We start from the raw sequence: 14,337 nt of genomic DNA, 5'->3' as shown, positions 1-14,337 counted from the left end.
TTAATTTTATGTTATACTTCAAAACAAAAAAACGAGCCTCAGTCACAAGCAAGGGACTGAAAAATATTAAAAAAATAAAATATCATGTTACTATGTTGCTGCATTTTGAGATGTACAGGGCGTTTTACTTTATGGAACCTCCCGCTCCCTTCGTGCTCGGCCATAATTAATAACGTTGCCTCGAGTTCCAGATCTGAAACAGGTGGGGGAAAAGCGGGCGAGCCATAAAGCTGCAGAATAAGCAGCTCTAATTAAATCTCTTTAACGGGCAGATTGAGAAACCCCAGATGTACGCGCGGCTTTCTCAGCGCTTTCCCAGAGTCAGTGGAATTCTTGCCGTCACCCGATCCCCCTCAAATGAAAACCGTGACGCTCGCATCGCGAATCTCAGCCCAGATGCTTCCTCCGGGATAAGTAATTTAGCACGACTGGCTGTTATCAACGGGAGAGAGTTTCCCCCTGCCCGTATTAAGCCTGGTTCTACAGGGCCTGGCTCAACACCAACCTCTAGGCTGAGCTTTCCAGCTGGGCTTACATTGAGGAGGCGGTGGGGATGCCGGGACAGGGAGTCGCTGTGCCCGGGGTACAACCCGGCTCCGTTGGTCGCCCCGTTAACGCCCTTAGCGACCTGGCGATGGATGTGGGGGCAGCCGCTGCCGTTGGGGACGAAGGTGCCGTTGGGGATGAAGGTGCCGTGGGCGCTGCCGTTGACTCGGCCGGTGCCGGGTAAAGCCGCATATTCGATCATCTGCCCGTTGATATCGGCCCCTTGGTAGAGGTAGCCGGGAGGGTCGTATTCTGCAAAAAACGTTGTGACCGAGATGAGAAGTGAAACGAGCGTCTCAAAACAAATTTATTTTCTCCTTTTGCAGATTTCATAAATTAGTTTTAATATCTAAGCGCTTGGTATGCAAATGTAGAGATGGAAAAGAGCAAGACCAGGAACGCTGGTCTGAAAGGACTTGGCTGATGAAGAGCGTCCAATTAATAAAACCAGTCCATTTGTATCATCGATAGACCCTCTGCTCTGAGTTATTATGATTATTAATATTTCCAGAAAATACCTCCAGGCTGCTTGAAGACAATATCTTATCTTGTGAGAAGTTTTATTTCTCTTTGCCATTTGAAAAAGAACACGGGCTGCAGAAAGCGCAAAGCTGAGAGTGCTTTTTCTTTCCAGATACACCCAAGAAAGAGAAATTTAGGGTTTAAGCCTCCACTTTTAACAAGTATTTATAATTACTCATGAATTTTGAGATGCAATGACGAGAAACCTGCTCAGGCACTTCAAGTTGAAGCCTCTAAATATTGGCTTATAATAGGAAAGCACTTCCCATTCCTAAAATATTAACGCTACTGATTTTATTTTGATATTATTTTTGTCGTGGAAGGAAATGCAAACTCACTGTGCATGGCGTTCTGCTGCCGGTTCTTCCAGAGGCACATGGCGATGAAGATGATGAGGATGAGGACCATGCCGCCCAGGACGCAGCCCACGATCAGGTACAACGTGTCGCTGCCGCGGCCGGAGCCACTGGCCGGGCCGGCACCACCGACGCGCTCAGGGGGGCTCGGGGGGGTGCTCAGGTCCCTCGCTGGGTATTCAGACGCTCCGGGCGTGCGTTTCACTGGGCAGGATCAAAACCAAACACATGTACAGTCATTAAATGTGTATTTTTCATTATTAAAATAATTAGCGCTGCGCTGGACGCCTTCTCTTCAAGTCATCAAGATTCCAAGTCAATATTAAAAACCTATAATATAAAAACTATTGGGTAATAATGGTTTGCCCTGGAAAAAGGTGATTTTCCAGCTCGCTGAGGTCACTCAGAACTTGGAATGATGCAGAACTGCGTTCCCGTCTCAAAAAAGCCCAAGTTTTTCCACTTCTGAGGTCGGGCAGAACCACAATGCGCATTTTTATCGCCCGGCGGCTGCCAGACGAGGTGGTTTGATGTGATGTGAACCCTGCTCACCCCCTTTCCAAGCCAGAAGAGTTAAAATGCAAAGAGCTGAACGAAAAAAATCACCGAAAACATGATGCCAGTTTAACCCTGGGATTAAACTGATTTTTTTTTTTCAGCACACCACAGCTTGGATTCATTGCATTTGACACTAAAAATGTAAAAAGACACCAAAAATCTAAAAAACCTTTTTTTTTTGGACACTAAAAATGTAAAAAAGCTGAAGAAGAGGTTCCTGGTTTGGAATGAAGCTGCTCGGAGGGAGCCGAGATCCGCGCGTACACAACGTGTCACGGAGCCCCCGAGACACAAACCAGACGCACAGACCAGGGCAGGCGGCTGGAGGGGCTGGTGGGGCGAGGGAAAAAGGAGAGAAAAAGGGAAAAAAAGAAAAAAGAAAGAAAAAAACAGAAGAAAGAAGAAAAAAAGAGAAAAGAGGAAAAAGAGAAAAAAGAAAAAAGAAAAATAAAAAAGGAAAAGAGAAAAGAAAAACAAAGAAAAAAGGGAAAAAGAAAAAAGGGAAAAAAGAGGGGGAAAAAAGGGGGGGGAAAAAGGGGGGGGAAAAAGGGAGGGGAAAAAGGGGGGGGGAAAGGGGGGGGAAAAGGGGGGGGAAAAGGGGGGGGAAAAGGGGGGGGAAAGGGGGGGGAAAGGGGGGGCGAAAAGGGGGGGCGAAAAGGGGGGGGAAAAGGGGGGGAAAAGGGGGGGAAAAGGGGGGGGAAAGGGGGGGGAAAGGGGGGGGAAAAGGGGGGGGAAAAGGGGGGGGAAAAGGGGGGGGAAAAGGGGGGGAAAAGGGGGGGGAAAAGGGGGGGGAAAAGGGGGGGGAAAAGGGGGGGGAAAAGGGGGGGGGAAGGGGGGGAAAAAGGGGGGGGAAAAAGGGGGGGGGAAAAGGAATAAAAAGGGAAAAAACGTGGTAAAAGGGAAAAAAAGATGAAAAAGGGAAAAAAGGGAAAAAGGGGAAAAAAGGGAAAAATGAATAAAAGGGAAAACGAAAAAGTAGAAAAAAGAAAAAAAGAAAAAGGAAAAAAGAAGAAAGAAGAAAATTAGAAATAATATCTATAAAAAAGGAAGAAAAAGAAACAATCCCACGAGGCCGCCCCTGACTAACGATATTCTCCCCCAGGGCAGGAAACCCGCGGGGCTTTGCCAAGAGCCCCTCTGGGCTTTGACGTGTCCCGTTCCACCCAAACCAACCCCCCCCACATCCCCAAAATTCCACCCGAGGATCCAAAATTGCCGATCTTGTGCCCAAACCTTTGGTTTCGCAGATCATGACGTTGCTGTACTCGCTCTCGCCGCCCTCATTGTAACATTGCATCTTAATGTCGTACGACGTCTCCGGCTGCAGGTGGTTGATCAAGTGCCACTGTTTGGTACCTACGAAGAAAAAAAAAAAGAAAGAATTAAAAATTAAAATTGCAATTAAAATTAAAAATTGAAATTTAAGTTAAAATTAAAATTGCAATTAAAATTAAAATTCAATTTTATTTACTTGCAGGAGGTAGACCTAGGTATGTGTCGCGGCGGCTTTATAAAATTCAGGGGGTTTATTAATACTTTGTGGACTTGTTGTAAATCACAACTCAAATTTTCTTGCGAAATTGATTCCCAGAAGAGTGTTTTGATGAATAAAAGTTGGGTTTTTTCAGTATTTTTAATTTAATTTTTAAAAAATAGCTTTTTCTACACAAGGTGTTAAACTTAAAAAATGGATATCAGAGTTTAAAAAAAAATTAAAAATAAATAAAAATTTTAAACCCACAGCGGTTCTGCACATGTTCAATATTAAATTGCTCAAGGGTTGAGTTTAATACAGAGAAAAATGGCACAATAATCAGATTAAACTGGGGACAGGGACTACAAGAAGATCACTTCCCGGTTTGGAAACTCGCAGGATTCCCTGGATTGACCCAATTTGCCCGTTTTTTTGCAGGAAAGATCCATCTGGGTCGCAAATAATTGAACGTGCGAGTCAAGAAATGTCAAATAAAGCGATTTTTTCAGGCCTGGCTCCTGGCCAGAGGTTCGTTCCAGCTCCCGAAGCCCCGAGCGCTGGGGTATAAATCACTTTGCCTTTTTACTTTCACTGCCCTGTGACACATTTTAATAAACAGTTTAATTAACTGTTTGAGGGCTCACGATCCCCCGGGGAAAATCCACCTTGGAGTGTTTGAGCTGTTGCCGAGAGACCCAGACAGAGGCTGATCTGGGCAGGGGGAGAACAAAGGAAAGGAAAAGAAAGGAAAAGAGAAAGGAAAAATAAAGGAAAATATAAATAAAAAGTAAAAAATGATAACAAACAATAAAATAAAATTTAAATAATAATAAAATAAATAATAAATAATAAATAAATGAGAGGTAAATAATAAAAATAAAATGAATAATAGATTTTTAAAAATAAAAAAGGTAATAATTAAAAAATAAAAATAAAAAATAAAATACAAATAATAAAATAAAAAATTAAGAATAATAATAAAAATAAACAATAAGAAAATAAAATGAATAATAATAAAATGAAATAAAAATAAAACCCTATAATAATAAAAGTAAAATGAATAATAATAATAAAATAAAAAATAAAATTAAATTAAAAAATAAAAAGAAAGGAAAATAAGTAATAATAAAGTAAAGGTATAATAATCAGAAAAATATAGAAGTATCAGAATAAAAATAAAATTAAATTAATAATACTAATAAACTAAAAATAAAAATTATAATAAGAAGAAATTAAATTAAATTAGTAATGAAATGAAATGAAACAAAACGGAACACCCCCCAACTCCAGGCTCCATCCCTCGCCCCAGGGCCGCCCGAAGCTGCAGCTTTTCCCTAAATCGCCCGTTTTTCCCCCAGATTCTGACCCATCTCTTCCCGTCTCCCCTCCCGACCATCCCGGGGGTGTCGACTCCCCCAGGTTTGATGTTTCCACTTCGACCATTCGCAGGGAAAAATATCGAAACATTTGACATCGGGCAGAATCTACAGCCAAAATTCAACTTTCAGGACCCTCCAGAGAGAAAAATTCAGCGTATTGATGCAAATTTGGCTTAAAGGTTCTGAGGAGCCATTTGAGTGAAGCATTTTTGCTTTTTTGTCTTAAAATAAAATCGGATTTTTGCCCCTAGCGGCATTTCTGAGGGAAAAAAATCCCAGGTTTTTGCAGTTTTGAGCGTCTGGAAAGACAAAATTTAACAGGAAGAGCCAGGACTTGGTATCACGACGCGTTTTCCACGACTCGCGCCGTTGTCTCAAGATAAAATTCCCTGTCAAAAACCAGAGAGATTCATCCCAAGGTTAAAAAAAAAACAAAAGGGATTTATGGCAAAAATACCTTAAAGTCCCGCGTTTCTTTCACATCAAATGCTTCCAATCACACTTTAAGTGAAAAAAATTTTTTTATTGTTTTTTCTTTCCAAAAAGCTAATTTAGGGAAGCGTAGCAAAGTTTTAAGTTGAAATATTTCCAGCAAATAAGTTTCTGTCGCAGGTTTTGGAAAAAAAATAAAATAAGAATTAAAAAATCAACCAGAAAGGAGTTAATTTGGATATTTAATAGCATTAAAGTGTCAAAATACTGTGCAGGGTATTGTCTGGCAGGGGAAAAAAATATTCAAAATAAAGGGTCGTTCCTCTGGTAAGTGAAATAAATGAGGGGGGAAAAATAATTAATGTCATTGGGACGGGATGAGATCAGCATGTTTGCTCAGGAAAATGTTTTTAAAAGAGTTTTTTCCACTTCTGGACTAATCGAGACATATCTAATAAGTTCTTCCAGGAAAATTATGACCTAATGTGCGCAGGGAAAACAAAAATAATTTGATTAAAAGGCCAAACGAAGCGCAAATATGGCAATGAAGTGGGGTGTGAGGAGAGAATTACACAGCTGGCTTAAAAAAATTGAGGGAATAATCTTAAAAAACAACTAATTATGACGATGGGGGGGTAACCCAGGTGGGTTTATGCCACTTTAAATCTTATTTATGCCACTCTTTCCCCGACGAGTTTAAGCAAAGCCGGTTTAAAGAGATTGATGCGAAGGATTTGTACAAGCCACGGACTTAAAACCGGTTTTAGCTCTTAAATTTCCACCTAGAGGAGGCTCCAGATGGAAGAAAAGAGCTCAAGTGTGGGCAAAACTTGACGTTACGTCGCCAAAAGACATTGTCAAGACTTAGTCTTAGTTTAGGTCTGGTCTATACCCAGCCGAGGCAGTTAGGCGAGGTTTTGTTAAGCCCTACCTTCCACGACGTCCCTCTTGTAGTCGCTGTCGTTGTCGCTGTCTGTGGGCCGGTAATAAATATAAAATCCTTGGATGGGGGTGTTGTTGTTGCTGGACGTGATATACTGCAAGAAAATTCGAAATTAAAGACAAAAATTTTGAATTAATTGAGTCTTGCTGAGCCATTTTCACTAAATATTGCCCTGAAATACGGATTTTGGTGCAAGAGGAGGTTTGCACCAAAGCTACAACGCACAACCCGATTATTTTGTCATCATGAATTAAAAAAAAGAGGGTGACACGGGGCCAAAAGCCCGAGTTGGGGCTGCCACTTCACTTCCCAAACTGTTAATTTGGGTTTGACCACGAACTGCCAGAAAATCTGCGGGATTCATGGGAAAGTTAAGAGAGGTTTTAGTTCAGAAAGAGTTAAGGTTGCTCTCAAACTCAGCTCAGGGATATTTGAGTTGAAGTTATGCGGCCTCCCGAGGAACCAGAGGTTATTTGGAGTTTATTATCCTTAACGAGTGAGCCGAGCAAATGAACGCCGGGAACTCCACACGTTAAACCCTCCAAAATATACCGGAGGGTTGGATTTCAAAACAAGAGCGAAGAATTTCTGCGGGTTTGGAGATTTTAAAGCACTTGTTTAGAGAAGATGCAGTAACGGGGGAAAGAAAAATGTTTCCACTTTGACGCGCGGGTATTAAGCCCGGCCTAAGCCACCAAAAGCGGCGGGAATCGCGGGAAATGGAGTCAAATCGTCGCGCGAACGGGAGTTTGGGCCGAGTTAAGCCTGAGCGTGGGTCTAAATTTTGAGACACCGGCACCCACCGTCCATTTCAACATGATCTGCGTGTCGCTGACGGCCTCAGTGTAGGCGATGTGTGGCCCGGCCACGGGGCGGCTGGAGAAGCGGCCGGTGAAGCCGGCGACTTGGTAGGGCCGGGACGCGGCGCTGCGGGGGCTCTCGCCCAAATTGTTGACAGCGATGACGCGGAACCGGTACATTTCTCCTGAAAAGGGCCAAAAAGATCCAAAGGATTAAGAGTTTCGAGGTAAACGAGCGCTAGGAGAGATGAAACGGATTAGAAACGGCGAGCGCGGACATCAGGAAAATGAAAAAATCAGGGAAATCCACTCCGGAAAAATCCAAATGCAGAGATGGAAATGGCTGCACCGGCTTGGGAAATCCTTAAATTGCAAAATTATGTTTTAAGGGACGCTCGTCGCTCTCTCTCCCTGAGATTTCAGGGCTGGACAGCAGGAAAATCCAGGAGACACGTTTTCCCATTAATACATTTTATTCTTATTGCGTTTGGAGCACTTAAAAAATTAAAAATAGGAATAATATACGACCCTCCTGAGCACAGGAACGAGTATTAAATTCTCGTAGTGGGTTGTTGGTTGGGGTTTGGTTGCTTTTTGGTTTATGTGGGGAGGATTTTGGTTTGTTTTGTTTTTCTACTTGGAAAGCCAGAAATCAACTTGAATTTATGTAACGAGCTCCGATTCCACCAAAAAAATCCCCGAACCAAACCAAACCCAGGATAATCGAAGCAGAAGCGAAACCAAAACAACCAAAGTAGAATTGAAACCGAAACAACCAAAGTGGTGCCTTCTCTGCTCAAAGACACCAACAACGAGACGAGGTGAAAAAAATTGGTGTTTTTTTTAATACCTGGCTCCAAATTGCGAACTTCCACGGAGAGCTTGGCGGGAGAAATGTTCTCGGCTGCCACAAGCCAGTCGCTGCTCCGGCCCAAGCGCTTAAACTCGACTTTGAAGGCGGTGATGGGGGAACCGCCGTTGGCACGAGGGATCCAGGTGACGTAGACGGACGATTCCGAGGCTGCGGAGACGGTGGGACGGTCGGGGGCTTCAGGGACTGCAACAAGAAATTCCCTCAAAAAAAGGATCTGAGGCGACCAAAAGTTTGATTTTATTGGATTTTTCCGTCGCGACTGATTAAATTAGACTTTGTGTGTTAATAAGGAGGATCTTAAACCACCCTGGAATGATTCCTTGTCTAGAAAAGACGCTTGATGAGCAGAAAATAAAAGAATTCTTTATTAATTGATTACTTCATCAATATAATAATCACAAAAGATACGGGGTTGCGCTGGCCCTACGTGGAAAGAGAAACTTTAAGTGAAAAATGTGGTTGTTGTTTTGAAAAATGTGGTTATTGTTTTGAAAAATGTGGTTGTTTTGAAAAATTTGGATATTGTTTTGAAAAATGTGGTTCTTGCTTTGCAAAATGTGGTTCTTGCTTTGCAAAATTCGGTTGTTGTTTTGAAAAACATATTGTTTTGGAAAATTTTAAATTTGAAATTCCTCCAAGGCAACATATCGGCACTAACGAGCGAGAGGGGAACGCCGCGCAAACGAAGCGTGCAAGGAACGATCAGTACTTACTGAACTCGCTGGGTTACAGAGAGCAGCAGAAAAGAGAGAAAAAGGTGTTAGTAAAGCTGCCAAAAAACATTTTGACAACCGTCCGGCTTCACTAAATCAGTTTATCCTCATTAACGCTAACGAAGACCCAGAGGAAGAAGAAAAAACCAGAGTATTTAGTAAAAAAAGCAACAGCAATTTTAAATATCAGCAGGAAGATTGCAGGTGACACGTGAAAAATCTTACTTGAGAGCGTCCTTGGAAATTTTAGATTTTTGTGAGATTAGAACATGAATTTGGTAGATTTAGCCACACCGCAAGCTGTGGTAAACACAAATTAAATTGGATTTATCTCCACTTGCAACAGAATTTTGGTTTTTGGCACCTACCCCCGCTGTGCCGGGACGGGTCCGGGAGGACAACACCGAAATTATTTGTCCCCTCGTGGACGACAGGATGTTTGGGGACACCAGCTGGCAGAGACGGAGCCTGAGTGTTCTTCGAGGATGAGGTTCTTTCTAAGAAGAATTTGATGTACAGTATGTCAGGTCAGGGTTTGTGATGGGACCAAGGATCTGGACAAGGTTTGGGGTGGGATGGAGGAGAAGATGGTGGGACAGAAGATCTGGAGAAGGTTTATGGTGAGACCACAGATCTGAAGAAGGTTTGGGGTAGTGGGATGGAGGAGAAGATGCTGGGACAGAAGATCTGGAGAAGTTTTGTGGTGAGACCAAAGATCTAGAGAAGGTTTGTGGTGAGACCAAGGATCTGGAGAAGGTTTGGGGTGGTGGGACGAAAGATCTGGAGAATGTTCAGGGTGGTGGGATAGAGGAGAAGATGATGGGACAGAAGATCTGGAGAAGGTTTGTGATGGTGGGATGGAGGAGAAGATGGTAGGATGGAAGATCTGGAGAAGGTTTGTGATGGGACCAATGATCTGGAGAAGGTTTGGGGTGGTGGGACGGGGTGGGATGGAGGAGAAGACGGTGGGATGGATGATCTGGAGAAGTTTTGTGGTGAGACCAAAGATCTGGAGAAGGTTTGTTGTGGAACCAAGGATCTGGAGAAGGTTTGGGGTGGTGGGATCAAAGATCTGGAGAACATTTAGGGTGGTGGGATGGAGGAGCAGACGATGGGACAGAAGATCCAGAGAAGGTTTGTGATGGTGGGATAGAGGAGAAGATGGTGGGATGTAAGATCTGGAGAAGGTTTGTGGTGGGACCAATGATCTGGAGAAGGTTTGGGGTGAGACTAGAGATCGGGAGAAGCTTTGGGGTGGCTTAGCAGAAAACACAGAGTTGATGGAATTGAAATAAACGTCCCCCGAGAAGCGGAGGCCACGGGGGACATCGTTGCGCACCCACCTTTGCTGGTGCGGAAGGTCAGCATGGCTGGCTGGCCCTCGCCGGCCGCGCTCCTCGCCACCATCAGCACCTCATAGAGGCTAGAGGGCTCCAGCTCGTTAAGGCGCAGCTCGTTCTCACTGCCGGGCACGCGCACCGTGTGCCAGGTCCCCGCCGCGCTGCCGCCGTCATCCAGCTGCGCCACGCAGGGACAGAGCGCTAAACGTCAGCAGCCAAAGGAGTATAAACCAGCCTAAAACCTGGCCTAAAACCCAGCCTAACCCCCTAATCCCTCATCGTCTTCGCACACCGGCATCCAAAGGCCCTCCGGGACTCAGCAAAATTCTGTGTATTTTCCTATAATTTGTGCTTCTGCCACAAATCAGCACTTTTGCAACGAACTTCATGTGATAAACTCGACTTGTTTTCCCTTGTTTTTGGGGAAAAAAATGGTCATTTTCACGCGTGGCTAAACCAGCGAGAGACCAAATGATTTTATAGAGTTTAATCCGCCTTTAGCTGGCGGCGGGTGTGACATTAGCGCCTTAATTAGAAAGAGATGTTTCCTCAACTATCCCGGCTTTTCCGTTAAAATACGAGCAACAAAAACATGTTTTAGTTACTTCTTGAGGCTTGGGAAAAAAAAAAAAAAAAATCAGCAGGGCAGCCAAAGATTTGGGTTTTATTAATGCGTGTTTCTTTTTTTTAAAAAAAAATTCCCATTTTTTAATTTAATAGCGGAATCACCAGCTCAGTTTAAGAAAGGAATGAGATTCAGGGTTGACCTTTGCAGGAAAAAATTACCCCCAATCCCGAAGGAAAAGACGAAGATTCTACCAAAAATAAACGACTAAACAACATAAGACTTTAAGAAAACAGGGACAGGAGATGTAAACACTGTGGATTATCCAAGGTTACGGTTTTGTGAAGCGCCCACAAAAAATCCAAAGTCAAAAATGGAAGTGTTGCCTCCAGGTTAAGCCAAGATCAGGATGGAGAGGATTAAAAAAGAAGTTTCTGGAAAATAAAACCAATGGCTTTGCCGCGTTTGCTGGGAAGAACCAAGCACGGGCGTCGCTTGGCACTGATTTTAATTAAAATATCTCGTGGTTGACGCACGATTTTTGCTTCAGAAATTTCAGTTTAGGTTTGTATTATCTAATTTTGGTTTAACAGAATGTCTTTGGGACGCAAAGGCGCAAATTCTGACAGTTAGGCTAAGCCTAAGCTTCCCTTTGGATCTTAAGCGTCCCCGCCGGATTCAGCCTCGCTCACACAAATATATTTTTAACATCACTGAAGCTGCGGCCCCGGAGCCCAAATCCCCATCAAATAAATAAAACCCTGAATTAATCTCATTTCAAAGTAGGTATCAATAGATATTATTAGATAACAGAACAGGATGCCTGTGACAAACTAAACTGAGCTGCACTCACGCGGAGGTTCAACTATTTTTTATATTCTCCGGCCTGACGCCGCGTGGTTTTTAATGCAAATTCCTTGAGAAATGGGAAAAATGGGAGAAACGTTACCTTGCGATACTTGACAAAATAAGCGTTGACGGGCGAACCCCCGTCCCGGCCCGAGCGCCAAACCAGGGTGTAGGTGTCAGGTTTTGGGGTCTGCGGGGGGCTGAGGATGATGGGGGCGTCGGGGGGAGCAGCCGCACTCATGGCTTTTTCCGTCACGTCCGAAGGGGATTTGGTCGGGGCCGAGCTCGAAAAGGCCGTTTTGGCAGCGAAATCGTGCCGGGCAACGTCGGCGGGAGGAATTTCTTTAGTTTCCGTGGCAGTTTCTGGAGTGATTGGAAAGGGAAGAGGGTGGTTACAGCTTCAAATGTACATTTGCGCAGCACAGAAGGGAAAATAAATTGTTTTAAAGTGCCATTTCCAAGCAAGATGCCTTTTTTTCAGGCCAAAACAGGTTTTCTCTTATTATTTTTTAGCGTAGTTTGGGGGTTTTTTTGTTTTCCACAAAGAGAGAAAACTTGAAACACGATGCGCAGACAGGGTTTGACTTGTATGTCAAATAAATTAAGCAGTGGCAATGCACATTAAAATAAAAAAAGTAAAATATGCAGCTATACTTTTGACACAAAGGGAGAAATTTTAAATTAAGCACTGTTGTATGAGGCACTTTTCAACAAGAGCACATTCCCCTCCCGCAGGTTCAGCTGTAATTTCGATCGGCTCGACGACTTCGTTGCAGAATTTACGCTGAAAATCAGGTTTTGTGCACAATTTATTTGCAATGAGTTTCTAGAAATCCCGCTCTGGCCTCCTATTTATTTTGCTTGGTAGGAAAAAATAAAAAATAATATATATATATATAAAGCGAGAAATTTGGGAAGCATCGCCGGCTCCGCGGGGTCGCAAACGCCGCCAGATGTTCGGAGCCCTCGTGCCTCTTTTCTTAATATTTTTCCCAGATTTGTGGAGGTTTCTGTTCCGTGTCGGGGTCTGGAAGGGGAAGGGAATGAAGGGAACTCGGTTTGCAAAGCAAACAAAATTCCTCGGGCATGTAAAGCCAAGGCGGATTCCTCCAAACCTCCATTAAAATACCAGCAGCAAGTGCGGCCGCTATTTTTGGCCGCTTTTAAAACAAAAAACCCAAAGAGGCAAATTCTCTTTATTTGCTCCCAGCAAGGATCCCCTGTTTGTTTATCCCGATTTATTTAGCGCCGTTTGCAGAGGGGGAGAAGGGAAGGAGGCGGGGACGACGTCCCCAAAACCAGATGGAATTTGCTTAAAACACCAGAAAAAAAGAAAAGAAAATAAATCTCCATTTGTGGGCGGGGGGAAAAATGGACTTTTGCGCCTGAATGAATTGTGATTGAGGCTGGTGACAGCGGAGCCACCGCAGTTATGGCTGCGCCGGGGGGTCATCAACAATTGGAACGGCACTTGGATTTTAGTTTTGCTTTTGGAAAAACAATTTGCATTAAACAATTGGCATCTAAGCGCTTTTTTATGCAAAGTTTCTGGCATAATTGCTGCCCACGTCGGGCGTCTCTCTGCCGCTGTGTCATTACGTGACTTTATTTGGCTCTTTTAGTGCCCAGAATCCTGCCTCTGACAGCAGAAAAGGACCAAATATCCCAAATTTGGGCGTTAAAATAACTCTTACTCGTGGATAAATGAAGCCACTCATGCCTGGAAAGTCTAAAATCGGCCTTCTCAGCCACCTACCTGTACTAAATATTAATTTTTCTCATGTTTTACACCAACCTACCTGCTCCTTATGCATCCTCAAGTGTATTTTTCTCCTTTGTTTCCATTAGATGAAGCGATTTTTGGAGAATTAAGCCCGCGTTTCGTAACTTTGCGCCACGACTGGCTAAAAAAGCCTTAAAATAAGCGCTGTGGGTCCCGAATCCTCAGGCTGTCGTTTGACATTTTGGTGGTTTCTCGCTATGAAACGCCCTGCCCGCTTTTAAGACCACGCAATGAATCACGTTGTGGAATAGATCCAGCAGAAAGAGGGAAAAAAATATCTATATTTTCAGCCAAATAAGCTCTTGTACCGTGCACTTGCGCTAGGAATGAGCTGCCGAGGCTGAGAGCAGCTTAAGGTGATTTTATTAGTAAAGAAACGCGCTTGAATCACAGCTTAAGGTGTTTCGAAAGCACAAATTTTTAATTAAAATATTGAAATGCCGGAGCGTGTCTTTCAGGAACGTTTGAAACCCCCAACATCGCCCAGAAACTACTCAGGGATTTCTTTATATCTGACCCAGATATCTTGACCACCCCCCAGCACCGTAATCACTGGTATGACACCTTAGAAAGCGATAAAAGTTAAGACGCAAAACATTAAAATTGAACTTAGCACCGTGAAATTCTGAGTTAGAGCAGCTGGAATTTGGGATGATATTTAGTTTTGTGTTTCCCCTCCACAAGGTCTAACAAGAACTTATTTCTAACCCTACATGACGGGAATCACCTTCTTGGGGTTTCTTTCTTTAACCTTTAAGCACCTTTTCAAATTATTTACGTGGCTTTTGAGCTCTAAATCGGCACTAAAGCAGAACTTTAAACACGGGGCCACATCTTGACCGTAAATCCAACTGGATTTACTACAGCAAGATGCTGAACAAGCTGAGAAATTGAAGTTGCTTCACTTAACTAAACATCTTGTGAAGTGAACTCCCGATTCATTTTCCCCCACATCACCTAATATGCGTTAATTATTTTATTTTGAGGCGTTTCTCACCGAAATTGGGAAGGGGGGACAGCGTGATGGCCCCAGCAGTCACCGCAGAGACAGTAACTGGTCCAGAGCCTTTGCCTAGGGAGGAAAAAGAAAAAAATAGAATTAATATGACGCTCAGCGCCAGAAGGAGTCGATACAATTTAAAAAGTGACACAATAGCTTCTACTACACAGAACACGGGGAGAACGGGAAGAGCAAAGGTCTTG

The 14,337-nt window shown here is 43.5% G+C and overlaps 1 protein-coding gene across 3 annotated transcripts in view; it reads right to left on the bottom strand.

Annotated features, from left to right (window-relative positions):
- The window catches only part of CDON (cell adhesion associated, oncogene regulated), a 43,007-nt gene that overhangs the window by 6,815 nt on the left and 21,855 nt on the right, over positions 1-14,337 (bottom strand). Inside the window, exons 8-17 of one of the 3 annotated variants that reach the window (XM_065651871.1) lie at positions 14,132-14,206; positions 11,452-11,714; positions 9,941-10,115; positions 8,966-9,094; positions 7,861-8,067; positions 7,014-7,195; positions 6,199-6,304; positions 3,216-3,338; positions 1,407-1,628; positions 506-798 (exon numbers count right to left, since the gene is read on the bottom strand). In XM_065651871.1, coding sequence (XP_065507943.1) covers positions 506-798; positions 1,407-1,628; positions 3,216-3,338; positions 6,199-6,304; positions 7,014-7,195; positions 7,861-8,067; positions 8,966-9,094; positions 9,941-10,115; positions 11,452-11,714; positions 14,132-14,206 — 1,775 coding nt within the window. The remainder of the gene's footprint in view (positions 1-505; positions 799-1,406; positions 1,629-3,215; positions 3,339-6,198; positions 6,305-7,013; positions 7,196-7,860; positions 8,068-8,965; positions 9,095-9,940; positions 10,116-11,451; positions 11,715-14,131; positions 14,207-14,337) is intronic. The other 2 variants (XM_065651873.1, XM_065651872.1) reach the window with 2 other exon arrangements.

This window comes from Caloenas nicobarica, chromosome 26 (genome assembly GCF_036013445.1).
Source record: "Caloenas nicobarica isolate bCalNic1 chromosome 26, bCalNic1.hap1, whole genome shotgun sequence".
Taxonomy (NCBI): domain Eukaryota; kingdom Metazoa; phylum Chordata; class Aves; order Columbiformes; family Columbidae; genus Caloenas; species Caloenas nicobarica.
Note: the sequence above shows the minus strand (reverse complement) of the source record. Positions and strands in the feature narration are given on the sequence as shown.